Genomic DNA, 14493 nt, shown 5'->3' on the forward strand with positions numbered 1-14493 from the left:
AAAATAAGGACATAAGAAATAGGAGCAGGAGTCGGCCATTTGGCCCCTCTAGCCTGCTCCGTCATTCAATAAGATCTTGGCTGATCTGATCTTGGCCACAACTCCACTTCCCTGCCCGCTCCCCATAACTCTTGACTCCCTTATCATTCAAAATAATAAGGCCATACAGAGCAGAAGATTCCTGCGATCCATCTTAGCTCATCTCAGTTGGGCCTGCAGTAAGAGTGCTACACTGGCCTTAGCACTACTGGGTTAGAGAGTGAAGAACATCACAAGAGTTCCTGCTCCCAATCATTATCTGAAGCTCTGTTTTTGTTGATGCCGGGTGGTGACTGGTGCTTTTCATAATTGAATAGCCCGCTGACGGTTACTAATTAGGCTCACATCAAGAATAGCTGCTTGGGTAAAATACCAGAAGTGGCTGGCACGGAGTTGGCACCAACAGGAGAGCAGGGGTAAAAATTAAAACATTTAAAGTAACAAAGAAGAGCACTGAGTTGAACATAAGCATGCACTGCTGCACCAGGTGTCAGCTGTGACTCAATGGGTAGCACTCTTGTCTCTGAGTCAGAAGGTTGTGGGTTCAAGCCCCACTCCAGAGCTTTGAGCACAGCCTCTACGCTGACACTCCAAGGCAGAACTGAGGGAGCGCCGCACTGTCGGAGGTGCTGTTGTTCGGATGAGACGTTAAACCAAGGCCCCATATGCCCTTTCAGGCGTGCGTAAAAGATCCGATGACACTATTTGAAGAAGAGCAAGTTCTCCCCGGTGTCTCAGCCAATATTTATCCCACAACCAACATCACTAAAACAGATGATCTGGTCATTATCAAATTGCTGTTTGTGGGAGCTTGCTGTGCGCAAGTTGGCTGCCGTGTTTCCCACATTACAACAGTGACTACACAAAAGTAGTTAATTTGCTGTAAAGCGCTTTGGAACGTCCGGTGGTCATGAAATGTGCTGTATAAATGCAAGTCTTTATCCCAAGTAATATGATTGTATCTCACTTAACTGTCTTTTTGAAAACATGTAGATTGTTCAGTGCCAAAAAAGAAGATGAAGCTGAAGAAAGGAACTATTTTTCAGAGACACATTGGCACCATTATCAATACCTTCATGGACTATCAGAGGAAAGCTGAGGAACGGTTCTACAAATGGGAGGAAGAGAGACGGAGAGAGGAGCGTGAGCATGAGCTGCGGATTATCCAGTTGTTGCTCGATCACTCCAGATCCTCGATGATTCCAGCACCTCAAACACCGGATTATCTGAGATCGCTGCAGAACCAGAACACACACATATTCACACCTCCTCCCTCGAACAATTAATATTTATGTTCTTTTTAATTGTTTAAATTACTTGCTGTTAATGGTTCTTTGCTCGGTTCATCCTATGTTAGTCAGGAGCAGTTAAGTTACAGTTTCCCAGATTTACCTCCACAATGCCCGTTCTTGCAGCATCCAAGTCTAAACAGGACGAGGAAGTGGCAGGATGGAGAGTGAGTTAATTTACAGAGAGCTTCCCGAATGACTCAGTTGCACTATCCCACTAACCCAAGCACATCAAATAGGTCCCAGGTTCCATCTGTGCCGAGTTAACTGATCTCAGTATGGGGGTGTTATAATTGACCTTTCCAGGTTTGGCTAGAGAGCAGAAGAATCAGCCTTGGCTTCCTCTCTGGATCACTATCCTGCCTAAAATTGCGTGTGTGGATGCTGGGCGAGGACAAGGTGGGCTTGGCTGTAATGCCCCGCTCTCCACAGTTGAAAAGCCTGCTGACACATGTTGCTTAGCCTCGCGCATGAACGAGTGGGCTAAGTGCCAGGAAGCTACAAGCACCTGTGGAACTGTATCCCAGCCATCAGGAGAGGAGGGGAAATTCATTGTAAGAAAGGAAACAATGGAACTACAGAGTAGGTTGATAACATCTGAAAGAGAAAAGTTAGGGACACATTTTGGGTGGGACCCTCCCTCAGATTCTTCTCCTATAATGAAAAATCTCATTTGAAATGCTAACTTTTCTTCTGAGGTGCTGATTGTCAGGAAAAACATTTCCTGCTTTTCTTTTTAAACGTTCACGAATGGCTGCTTAGGTCTGACACCATGGTCTTAAATTGTGTTGGAGAACCAGCACAGCATCCAGAACTGCAAAGAACGATAAGTAACACTTAATGTAACAGGAGCCAGCCAATAACTGATTCACTGTATAGACCACCCGACTTTTTTTTTTGCTCTATAAAGATGCTTTCTCACTGGGATATATTATGCATTAGATAGGAGACAACGAACCCCAATATCTCAGTGGGTAAATAGATCTTATGGTGTGGTATTGAGCCATTCAGAAAAGGCTGGGGGGGAGGTGGGGGGGCGAGCGACATCCAGTTTTGATTCCCTGGTCTGTACTGTGTTCACCAAGTTCAGCTGTGGCAGTGAGGGGCGCAGTACAATTAGCCTCAGTGTTGCTGGGTTAAGGAGAAGCAAAAGCAGCCCATGTTCTTTCACTTGATTATTATCCTGTGACCTCTGCTGGAAAGGTGTGTGTGTTGGGTGAGACCAGGACCCGGTTTAGCTTTGATGGTGCCACATTTGAATCACCTGCCCAGACAGGTTAGTATGGTCACTTGGGTGAAGTGGCTCCTGGCACCATAGATCCATCCTCCAGCAAGAGTCAGAGGATGGAGAAAAACTGGAGGAGAAAAGAGAAGGGCGTTCCAGAATATTAATTTTCTTTAATAGGTCAAATGATATAGTTCACTGTATCATAATCGCAACACTTAACCTAGTCCCCAAACACTGGTAATGGATGGAATGTGTCATGAGCAGTCAGGCTAGGTGGGTGAAGCTCTCATCATCCTTATTTTAGGAGAAAGCAATTGGTTTTACTTGGACACATTCCCTTATGTTAGGAAGACCATTATGTTTTGAGGAAACAACTTCTGGAGTCTGATAAAAGAACATGAAAATTATATAAAGTAAAGGACACTACTGAAAAGTCTTGTGTCATGACACATTATGATACAGTAACTATCCTGATAATGTATTGCAAGATCCAGCCTTATAATATTGTATATGTTATGTGATGTGGTATCAGTGAGTTCTTTCATTGAAATGCTTGTATCACTCTCTTTCCTGTCAAACACAAGTAATGAAAATAGCAAAACCAGCAGTCTTATGTTTCATTAAAAAAATGAATCAAATATTTATGACATGTAAGTTAATTTATATGATTGCTGGCTTATAGATTTATTCAGTCAGTTCAGTTTTTATTAGTCACTTTCCTTGTTTAAGCAGCACTGATTTGCTTAAATATATTTAAATGATTATAATATTAAGCCTTGCATTTATTATATCAAAGTGTCTTGTAAGAACATAAGAATTAGGAGCAGGAGTGGGCCATACGGCCCCTCATGCGTACTCCGCCGTTCAGTAAGATATTGGCTGATATTCGACCTCAACTCCACTTTCCCACCCGATCCCCATATCCCGTGATTCCCTTAGAGTCCAAAAATCTATCTATCTCAGCCTTGAATATACTCAACGATTCAGCATCCACAGCCCTTTGGGGGGAGAGAATTCCAAAGAAATTCCTCCCCATCTCAGTCTTAAATTGCCAACTTCTTATCCTGAGCCTATGTCCCCTAGTTCTAGACTCCCCAGACAAGGGAAATTACCTCTCAGCATCTACCCTGTCAATCCCCCTCAGAATCTTACATCTTTCAATGCAATCACCTCTCATTCTTCTAAAGTATCGGCTCAATCTACTTAATCTCTCCTCATAAGACAACCCTCTTATTCCCGGAATCAACCTAATGAACCTTTTTTGCACTGCCTCTAAGGCAAGTATATTCTTCCTCAGATAAGGAGACCCAAACTCTGCACAGTACTCCAGGTGTGGTCTCACCAAAGCTCTGTACATTGTAACAAGATTTCCTTACTCTTGTACTACAATCCCCCTGCAGTAAAGACCAACATGCCACTTGCCTTCCTAATTGCTTGGATTGAGAACTGGTTGTCAGACAGGAAGCAAAGAGTAGGAGTAAATGGGTACTTTTCAGAATGGCAGGCAGTGACTAGTGGGGTACCGCAAGGTTCTGTGCTGGGGCCCCAGCTGTTTACATTGTACATTAATGATTTAGATGAGGGGATTAAATGTAGCATCTCCAAATTTGCAGATGGCACTAAGTTGGGTGGCAGTGTGAACTGCGAGGAGGATGCTATGAGGCTGCAGAGTGACTTGGATAGGTTAGGTGAGTGGGCAAATGCATGGCAGATGAAGTATAATGTGGATAAATGTGAGGTTATCCACTTTGATGGCCTAGAGAGAGAGAGAGAGGGAAAATTTTGAAATCGAAGCGTTGCTTAACCGGGAGCCAATGTAGGTCCAAAACTAGAGCCATAAGCTTAAATAAAACCAATTACTTAGGTATGAGGGGTGAGTTTGCTACGGTAGATTGGGAAATTAGATTAACATGTATGAAGGTAGATAAGGAGCGGCAAACATTTAAGAAGGCATATGGAATGCTTGCCTTTATTGGCCAAGGCATAGAATATAAGAGCAAGGAGGTTATGCTTAAATTGTATAATACTTTGGTTAGGCCACAGCTGGAGTACTGCGTGCAGTTCTGATTGCCGTATTATAGGAAGGACATGATTGCACTAGAATCGGAGAGGAGGATGGAATCAGTGGTAATGGGACAGAATTTGTGATGGGGGCCAAAGATGGTGTCTTCTGTCTTCCCACAGTTGAACTAGAGGAAATTGTGGCTCATTCAAGACTGGAAATCAGTCAATCAGTCTGACAACAAAGAGACAATGGAGGAGTTGTGTGAGATAGTGGACAGCTAGAGCTGAGTGTCATCAGCGTACATATAGAAGCTGACCCCGTGAATGTGGGTGATGTCACCAATGAAGATTGATGAAGAACAGGAAGTGAAAAAGATTCTTGAAGGACTTTGGAGGGAACGGTGCAATGACACGAAGAGATGTAATTTCTGTAGATGCTCTGGTTAAGATCAGATAGACAGGAGTGGAACCAAGCAAGGGCAGTCCTGCTCAGCTGAACAACGGAGGAGAGGCTTTGGAGGAAGATAGTTTGGCTGCAGAGATGCTGAGAAGGACAAGGAGGGATAATGTACCATGGTCGCAATCACAGATGATGCCACTTGTGACTTTAGTTCGGACCGTTTCCGTGTAGTGGCAGGGATGGAAACCTGATTTGAGAGATTCAAACAGGCAGTTGTGGAAAAGATGGGTATGGATTCAAGAATTTTAGGGAGGATATGAAGGTTGGAGATGGAGCGGTAGTTTGCAAGGATGGGGTTGAGGGTGGTGTATTGAGGATGAGGATGATAACGGTGGTTTTGGAAGGCAGAAGGAGATTGGAGAGATATTAAGGAATGATGCTTGGGCTGGAGGGAACCTATAGGGGAAATTTGGATCAGCGGGTAAGGAGAAGGGAGAGGCAACAGAGGCAACTGAATAGATGGTCTCAATCATAGTGATAAAGAAGTCCATGAGCTCCTGGCACTTGTTGGGGGTAATAGTGATGGGGCCAGTGGAGAGGGGTTTCTCTTTGGTGGTGAAGAAAATAAACCAGGGCTTATCTTTGCACTGTTTTGGCAGTGAAGCCTGATAGTGCTTGATGTGGTCCAGACCAGATCTGGTGATGGATGGTTAAACCAGTCTGTACTTCTTGTTCTTGAGAGAGTGAAGATGGAACATAACATAAGAACATAAGAGTAGGCCATATGGCCCCTTGAGCCTGTTCCGCCACTCAATAAGATCATGGCTGATCTGATCATGGACTCAGCTCCACTTTCCCGCCTGCTCCCCATAACCCCTTATTGGTTAAGAAACTGTCTATTTCTGTCTTAAATTTATTCAGTGTCCCAGCTTCCACAGCTCTCTGAGGCAGCGAATTCCACAGATTTACAACCTTCTGAGAGAAGAAATTCCTCCTCATCTCAGTTTTAAATGGGCGGCCCCTTATTATAAGACTATGTCCCCTTAGTTCTAGTCTCCCCCATCAGTGGAAACATCCTCTCTGCATCCACCTTGTCAAGCCCCCTCATAATCTTACACGTTTCGATAAGATCACTTCTCATTCTTCTGAATTCCAACCTACTCAACCTTTCCTCATAAGTCAACCCACTCATCCCCGGAATCAACCTGGTGAACCTTCTCTGAACTGGCCATACCAGGGGGAATGACCAGGGTGAGAGAAAGGGTTTTGCTGGGAACAAGGACATCAAAGGCAGAAGTGAGGAAGTGATTGAGCAGACTGACAGCGGCAGAAGTACGATGGTGAATGGAGGGCCAAAGGCTGAGCAGTTGGGAGCTATGCAATAATACACGACCTCGCACAAAAAACACGATACACAAAAAAAGACTCCCATAGACATAAAAGTGAAGTCATCACTTGTTCTTTCTCTAGCCTCCTACCTACCCAATCCCATTTCTGGTCCTCGCCTCTTGTCTCCTCTTTTGCTCCTTTGTCTCTCTCATCTTTTCTAGTCCTTCCTTGCTCTTTCTCTCTACTCCATCTCCACCCTCTCTTTCTCCTTTATCTTCAACAATCTTTTCTCTGCTTCAAGAGCCACAGGTAACAAGAGAGAAATGGCTGGGGCCATAAAGGCAACACGGGGAGCAGGAAAGGATGCTTCAGCTCTTTAAAGCGGCTGAGTCTGGAGGGAGCAGCCTTCAAGGATCTGGAACGTCACACAGCTTGAAGATGCTGAACGCTTTGCTTACAGGTACAAAGAGGAAGGGAAGCAACAAGAGTTTTGCAGCCAGATTAAAGTTCAAAGGCCACATTTGGCCCAGGGCTGACTGCTCTACAAGGAGGCAGCCATGCAGGATGGACCAGAGCTGGTGAATTAGGATGGCATGTGCCAACTGAGGGAAGGTTCATTATGGCATTGTTTTCCCTCACCCTTGTTATAGGCAGTCCCTCAAAATGAGGAAGACTTGCTTCCACGCCAAAAAAGGACGAGTTCACAGGTGTTTCAATGAAGGACCCGATCTACATCCTGAAGGGTGGAAGATGCCTGTGCGTGGATTTTTGTAACTTGTGGTGACCGTTGCACACCAGTCACCACACGGGCTTGACAGAGCTAGGTCTTGGTCCAGTGGCAAGGGTTAACCAAGACGACTGGAGACCAGCTCTGCTGCACGGAACTAGTGCACACACATATCGCAGTGTGGGCTGGCCCGTGCTGCCCCGGGCCCCTGGCCCCGAACTCACAGCTCCCCCGGGCCCCGATCACTGTACTCTACAATCCCTCGCCGCTCCTTCGCCCCGACCTCACCGCTCCTGCTGTATCTGCCCATGCTCCAATCACCGACCTGGACCTTGATGACGTTACCCTTCGCTGCTGTCCTTGTGTACAAAGATATTAAATATCCTAAAGAGGCAGAATACACATACCTTGGAAGCAACTTTCAGTGGAGTGTTGCGTTTAATGAAGGACTTCACCACTGTGCGGCTAACAGACACAGGAGTCATCAGCAATTGATTCTTCTGGACTGTGTGGAGGAAACTTTAGTCGAACCACCTACAGTATCCTGCATTAACTGTAAGGGGACCTTCAGGTCACGCCTGCTGGGGAGACTGTTCTAATCTCTTCCTCCGCTAGGAGGCGTTAAAAAGTCAGTTTTTCACCGCTGCCGATGTTTTGCAAACTTTGATAGTTGTCAATACATTTTTCTCTGGACAGCAAAGCCAACCGCAGAATTTGCGCTTTGATTCCGCCCCCTTCGCGGCCTCTATCCTGGCCTTTGCCCAGGGAAATGTACATTTATTCTAGCAAGGCTCCTTTTCCTTTTCAAAGGAAGCGTGCAACCGATTCCCAGAGGAACTGCCTCCAACCCAGGGTCTAGACCCACTGCCGGCAGCGAGAGAGAGAGAGAGAGCCCGGGAGGGAGTTTGGGGAGTTACCCTGAGGCTGAGTGAGTGAGCAGAGACTCAGTGAGGGAGCAGAAAGTGAGCAGAGACTCAGGGAGGGAGCAGAGAGTGAGGGAGGGAGTAGAAAGTGAGCAGAGACTCAGTGAGGGAGCAGAGAGTGAGGGAGGGAGCAGAGACTCAGGGAGGGAGCAGAGAGTGAGGGAGGGAGCAGAGACTCAGGGAGGGAGCAGAGAGTGAGCAGAGACTCAGTGAGGGAGCAGAAAGTGAGCCGAGAGTGAGGGAGGGAGCAGAGACTCAGTGAGGGAGCAGAAAGTGAGCCGAGAGTGAGGGAGGGAGCAGAGACTCAGTGAGGGAGCAGAAAGTGAGCAGACCCTCAGTGAGGGAGCAGAGACTCAGTGAGCGAGGGAGCAGACCCTGTACGGCAGGACCGCGGCTTTGTCCAGGATTCCGAGCGGGATCGCGGGACGTTCCTGGTACAGAATCCGTCTCTTGGCAGAAACCTGCCTTTGTTTCACTAAAACCGGGCGGAGGTGGACGGGCGAAGCGCTGCGCGGGTCGGTACACCCATTTTTTATTTCAATGTTTAATTTGCGTTCGGAATCCGAGAGAAAAGTGAAGCTGCGAACTTTTATATCGCCGCGACCAGCCTCTGGAGATCCCGCGGGGCCCCCGGCCACACATGGGCCCGGGGTGGGGGGGTCTGGCCACACATGGGCCCGGGATGTTGGAGGGGGAATGGGGGATCAGGGACTTTCCCCCCTGGTTATAACACACCGTTCTTCAAGGCGAACTTCAGGATATTCTGACATTCTCAAAGCGAGGACCTGTATCAGAATAGATTGGAACAGGAAAGGTTGGGGTTTCAGGAGGCATTTATAAGCAGAATTTGATTGGTTTATCTTGTCAGGTACAGCCGGGCAACTCTGAAAACTGTGGCTGGGAAGTTGCGGTCCCAATGGTTCGCCGTCATTTCGCCTTTGAAACTGACCGCAACTTTAGGATTTAGCGCATGCGCAGCCTAATACGGAAACCCTGAAGTTGCGCTGCGCCCCCAGAGCCGGCAATCAGCGAAATCTCTCAAATCAGGGAAACTGATGAAAACTTACACATTAATTAAAAGTTAGACGTAAAGGGATGAGGTGTAAACTGGGGCTTTAACAGCATATTGACTGTTAAACAAAGGAGTCACAGTCTCAGGGTAAGGGGTAAGCCATTTAGGACCGAGATGAGGAGAAACTTCTTCACTCAGAGAATTGTGAACCTGTGGAATTCTCTACCACAGAAAGTTGTTGAGGCCAGTTCGTTAGATATATTCAAAAGGGAGTTAGATGTGGCCCTTACGGCTAAAGGGATCAAGGGGTATGGAGAGAAAGCAGGAATGGAGTACTGATGTTGCATGATCAGCCATGATCATATTGAATGGTGGTGCAGGCTCGAAGGGTCGAATGGCCTACTCCTGCACCTATTTTCTATGTTTCTATATTATGGCGCTGAAAAACTAATTTTAATTTTGCGCAGTGTCAAATTTATCCATTTTAATAAAAATTTTAAAAATTAATTTTTTTTTTAAAGTTAAAAAAAAATTGTATTTAAAATTTGTTCATATTTATTTCAGGAATGCCTTTTCCCCATGTGAGAGCCCCAATCTTTGTTTTGCTCGCTAACATTTTTTCAAAGTTAGAATTTTATGCGCTGACCCACTTCCTGGTTCCCGGTCTGTGAGAATTCTGCATTTTGATTGGCTGCTTAGACGGCTTGTTGACGTCACAGCGTCTTCCACTCTAGGATTCCCACTATACTCCGCCAATTTAAATTACACGTCGGAAAACCTGAACTTCTCGACACAGAGATCGCAAGATATTATTTACCCATCACCCTGTGAAGTTTAAAGAGGGTGAATGTGGGGAGGGGGATTAGTTTATGTTGAACCCACCCCTACTTGCAGGTTTAGGCCATTACCCTCGGCAAGATCTACCTGGGGTGCAGGCTAACTCACTGGCAGGGCCTTGTACCTGAAATAAATCTGCATGTCCTGTTGCATCCTGAAAGGGCCTGAAAAAGGGCACTTGTTGCTTTAAGTTCTCCATGACTGTGTTGCCTGCCCCACTCAGCTCCTCTGATCTGAGATGGATGCCCCTCCCCGATTGTTACGCAAAACAGAAGAAAATCGCCCCTTATATTTAAAAGAATATTTATTCTGTTGTATGCAATGTACTCACATGCTACTGCATTTCCCAGGGGCCGTGAGTCACAGCCCAGTACATGGAGCAGCCCAGCAGTGAGGGGACCCCCCTTTGGATGAGAAATGTAAACATTTCTTTTTTTCATGATCTATGTGGTGGGAGTGCACTGAATAGTTAAAAAAAAAAGCTCCTCCCTCAGAAATCTAGGTTTATTTTTCTTTATAGACCCGTGATTCAAAACTCTCACTTGGAATACCATGAAGCTATTTCCAAAAAACAGTAATTGAAATTTCCCATCCCCAAACCAGCAACGATTTCCTTTTCCACTCTCATTTATAATGTCATTTACGATACTTTCAGAAATATATTGTTTTTAACTTCCTCTCCCTCTCCTTTTGCCCCGAGGGTGCTTGGGACAGATAGGGAGATCTGTCACATTTCAGATCATAAAATAGTCTTATCTTGTTTGTATGTATTTATTTATGAGACAAGGTCACTTCAAATGTTGTTCACTGTAACAGGTGCTTAAGCTGAATATACATGTAGTCACCAGACTATGGCCCTGAAATTCCGATGTCCCGGGTCCGTACAGAGTGTGTACGGACCCAGAAAGGCATCGGAAAAGCCGGTTTTCGGCGCGCAATGCGCAATCGCTGAAAAACAGCTTTTCCGATCTGTCAAGTTTCAGGCTTGTCAGATCCTCCGTATCTCGGGAGCAAGGACACTTGCAGGGCAAGATTTCCAATATTTACGAATATCTTGCCCAACAAATGTCCTTTAAAATCTTGCGCCTGAAAAAGCAGGCGTATAGCCTACTGTTACAGGTGCAAGTGTTTAAAAATACACAAACATTTTAAAATAAAGTTATAAAACCCCTCCCCACTACGGTAAGTTTATTTTAAGACTTAATTTAAAAAATTTATCAAAAAAATATTTTCCCGACTTTTAAAAATGTTTAATTTAAATGAATGTTAAATATGTAGTTTATTTTTTATTTTTATTGTGTTTTGGGTGTTTGGGGGTGGGGTTCTCATTCATAGTAATAGGAGTTCCCGGCTTACGGAACTCCTATTACTATGAATGAGAACATATATTAACCTGATTGGCTGCTCCTGCACGCATTGCGACGGGCAATCACCTTTGGGCCTCAGGCTCGGAAGTTCTGACGGGCGCAGCAGCAACAGGTAAGTGCGCATCATTTTTCCCTATTTCACTCGTTTGCCTGCGGGAAGAGCTCGACCAGAATTTCAGGCCCAGTATCTTTGACCTTTTCTATTCATTTTAGAGGCAAGGCATTATTCATAGCCAAATACATTTTCATTTGAAAAAAGGTGGAAATCAATGATCTTGAAATCAAACCCTGTAAGGAAAAGGGCGTGGTTACACATGCAAATTAGCTTGTATCCAACATTTGGGTTGAGCTCATGAAGCCATCACTTTAATCTGATACACGTTGTCCAACTGTGGAAGACCCATTTTGATTTTGAGTATCCTAATTTGAACTTCAAAAGGGCACTAGGTATATTTCAGAAGGTGTGCTCCCAATTCATCAGCTTTTCTGTTGTAAACTCCATTTTGGTAGATAAAATGTCACATATAATGTCATCATCATCATAGGCAGTCCCTCGGAATCGAGGAAGACTTGCTTCCACTCCTGAAGTGAGTTCTTTGGTGACTGCATAGTCTAATACGGGAATTACAGTCTCTGTCGCAGGTGGGACAGACAGTGGTTGAGGGAAAGGGTGGGTGGGACAGGTTTGCCACACGCTTTTTCCGCTGCCTGTGCTTGATTTCTGCATGCTCTTGGCGATGAGACTCAAGGTGCTCAGCGCCCTCCCGTCAATATCCAATGACCCTTGCTGGAAGTGCACATGTGTGGATGTCAGGTCAGGTCAGATTCAGGCTTAACTGCAATACCTGTGCAATGAATAAGGTGTAGGCTTATTCCCATGAAGAATAACCACCCAAGTGAGGTATTTAATCACAGCCGCTGCCAGAATTTTTAAACTTTGTCCACTTAGGGCGGTCTTTGACCAGGGTCTCCCAAGTGTCGGTGGGGATGTTGCACTTTATCAGGGAGGCTTTGAGGGTGTCGTTGAAACGTTTCCTCTGCCCACCTTTGGCTAGTTTGCCATGAAGGAGCTCCGCATAGAGCAATTGCTTTGAAAGTCTTGTGTCTGATATGCGGACAGTGTGGCCTGCCCAGCGGAGCTGATCGAGTGTGGTCAGTGCTTCAATGCTGGGGATGTTGGCCTGGATGAGGACGCTGATGTTGGTGCGTCTGTCCTCCCAGGGGATTTTTAGGATCTTGTGTACGTCAGAGACAATTGTCTGGATTTTCTGTTACCGAGAAACTTGGCAAAGTGCTGTGCCTTTTATTATTTTTGATTTGCCATTAATGTTTACTTTTAATAAACAGGTTTGTAGTTCATCGCTTAAGTCACACAGTCTGGTAGACTGTTTGCTCTTTTATTATCTGAAGGCTAGATAAACACAAAAGAGACAACACTGTTACCTGATGTTGCATGTAAAAAATCATATTCCCGATTGTAGAGAGTGAGGGTTGAACCTAAAAGAAGTATCGGGCAAAGTTTAAAAATTCTGGCAGCGGCTGTGATTAAATACCTCACTTGGGTGGTTATTCTTCATGGGTGGCCTACACCTTATTCATTGTACAGGTATTGCAGTTAAGCCTGAATCTGACCTGACCTGACATCCACACATGCGCACTTCCAGCAAGGGTCATTGGATAGTGATCAGGAATGTGAATACCAGTTGGTTTTTCCCCTCTCTAACCCAAGTTGCAAAGACCAGTTGTAGCACTCCCACTACCACTGCAGCTAAGATCCGGCACAGGTTAGAGATCGACCCAGAAATGTTCTTGGTCCTGAAGCTCAGTTCCATACGGTGCAATGCCTTTGACTTTGTATTCAAATAAGGTGTCAATTCCTGCACTGTGTGTCCGGATCATCTAGGGTGACCGAAGTAAATGAGAGCCTATCGTCATAGGCACAGCCACGGAGGGGGTGTGTGTGTGGGGGGGGGTCGCGGAAATGAGGGGGAATGTGTCACGACGACCAAATCCTTTTACACAAGTAATTTTTCCTTTTCCCACCTTCCTCTCCTCCGAATTGTCGCTGATATTTGGGCCTGTGCCTATTGTATCTTTCACTGTGCCTGGGAAACAGGATAAGGAAGCAGTTGGGATGGACATACAATCCGTTTGGTTCCCAAATCTGCTGAGTGCTTGACTGTCGCTAACCCTATTCTGCTTCGACCAGATGTTTGGGATTCTGTGATCTTTGTTTAGGCTCTGCGGGGGGCTGATAGTGGGAGTGGGTGGTTACTTTCCCACCAGCAATGACAAAATTAAGGTGAACCTCCTTTTTATGTATATGAGCTGCTTAACAGAAAATTACAATGGGGCAATGGAAATTCTGTCAGCTGCATTTTGCTAGCAAATGTATGGAAATGCAAATTAGTTTACAGCATAAAATAGCAAACTGCAAACCATCGAATCATGTACTGCAGTCATTTTACCAAAATGTTTTCTTCCCTTGGTAGACGACACTTACAATATGTCAGAATGTGAAGATGATCCAGCGGTGTTTTCGAGTGACACCTTGCCCTCTGACCTTCGTTTCATGGCAACAGTTGCCAATGGATATCTTGGCACTAGAGTATATAGTGACGTAATGCATGTTAACGGGGTATATAACGGTGAAAAGGGTGACTGCTGTCGGGCAGATGTACCGTCTACTGTTAATGCCAGACTGACCATACCTGGTGAGAGCACTTCGAAAAACACCTTCACCTTGAACACCAGGACAGGTAAAACAGATCAGTTTATCTTTAATTTTTTTTAATTCGCTTATACTTTGTCCAGATTTTCCATAACATAAGAACATGAGAAATAGGAACAGGAGTCGGCCTTATGGCCCCTTGAGCCTGCTCCGCCATTTAATAAGATCATGGCTGATCCGATCATGGACTCGGGTCCACTTCCCTGCCCGCTCCCCATAACCCCTTATCCCCTTATCGGTTAAGAAACTGTCTATTTCTGTCTTAAATATATTCAATGACCCAGCCCTCTGAGGCAGTGAATTCCACAGATTCACAACCCTCTGAGAGAAGAAATTTCTTCTCATCTCAGTTCTAAATGGGCGTCCCCTTATTCTAAGGTCATGCTCTCTAGTTCTAGTCTCCCACATCAGTGGAAGCATCCTCTCTGTTCAAGCTGATGCTTATCACTAGATGCAGTTATTCTTCAGTTGGCAGAATAGGACAGGCACTGTCTGACACTAATGTCAATGTTTTTTGTAAATATTATACCCATCAGGTGAGGGGTGTAAGTACCTGTACTGCAAAATGGAATACTTTCCGTGTTGACCCCCAATGGAGCAGCAGCAA

At 45.4% G+C, this 14493-nt stretch overlaps 2 protein-coding genes across 5 annotated transcripts in view; both read left to right on the forward strand.

Annotated features, from left to right (window-relative positions):
• LOC139280212 (uncharacterized) overlaps positions 1-3194 on the forward strand; it is a 122494-nt gene extending 119300 nt beyond the window's left edge. For 2 of the 4 annotated variants that reach the window (XM_070899810.1, XM_070899811.1), the window contains one exon: positions 1033-3194. In XM_070899810.1, coding sequence (XP_070755911.1) covers positions 1033-1325 — 293 coding nt within the window. In that variant the 3' untranslated portion in view covers positions 1326-3194. The remainder of the gene's footprint in view (positions 1-1032) is intronic. The other 2 variants (XM_070899814.1, XM_070899815.1) reach the window with 1 other exon arrangement.
• Positions 3195-8093: 4899 nt separating this feature from the next.
• pgghg (protein-glucosylgalactosylhydroxylysine glucosidase) overlaps positions 8094-14493 on the forward strand; it is a 43997-nt gene continuing 37597 nt past the window's right edge. The window contains exons 1-2 of the mRNA XM_070898664.1: positions 8094-8454; positions 13648-13914. Of these exons, the coding sequence (XP_070754765.1) occupies positions 13662-13914 (253 nt within the window). The 5' untranslated portion in view covers positions 8094-8454; positions 13648-13661. The remainder of the gene's footprint in view (positions 8455-13647; positions 13915-14493) is intronic.

Source organism: Pristiophorus japonicus, chromosome 14 (assembly GCF_044704955.1).
Source record: "Pristiophorus japonicus isolate sPriJap1 chromosome 14, sPriJap1.hap1, whole genome shotgun sequence".
Taxonomy (NCBI): domain Eukaryota; kingdom Metazoa; phylum Chordata; class Chondrichthyes; family Pristiophoridae; genus Pristiophorus; species Pristiophorus japonicus.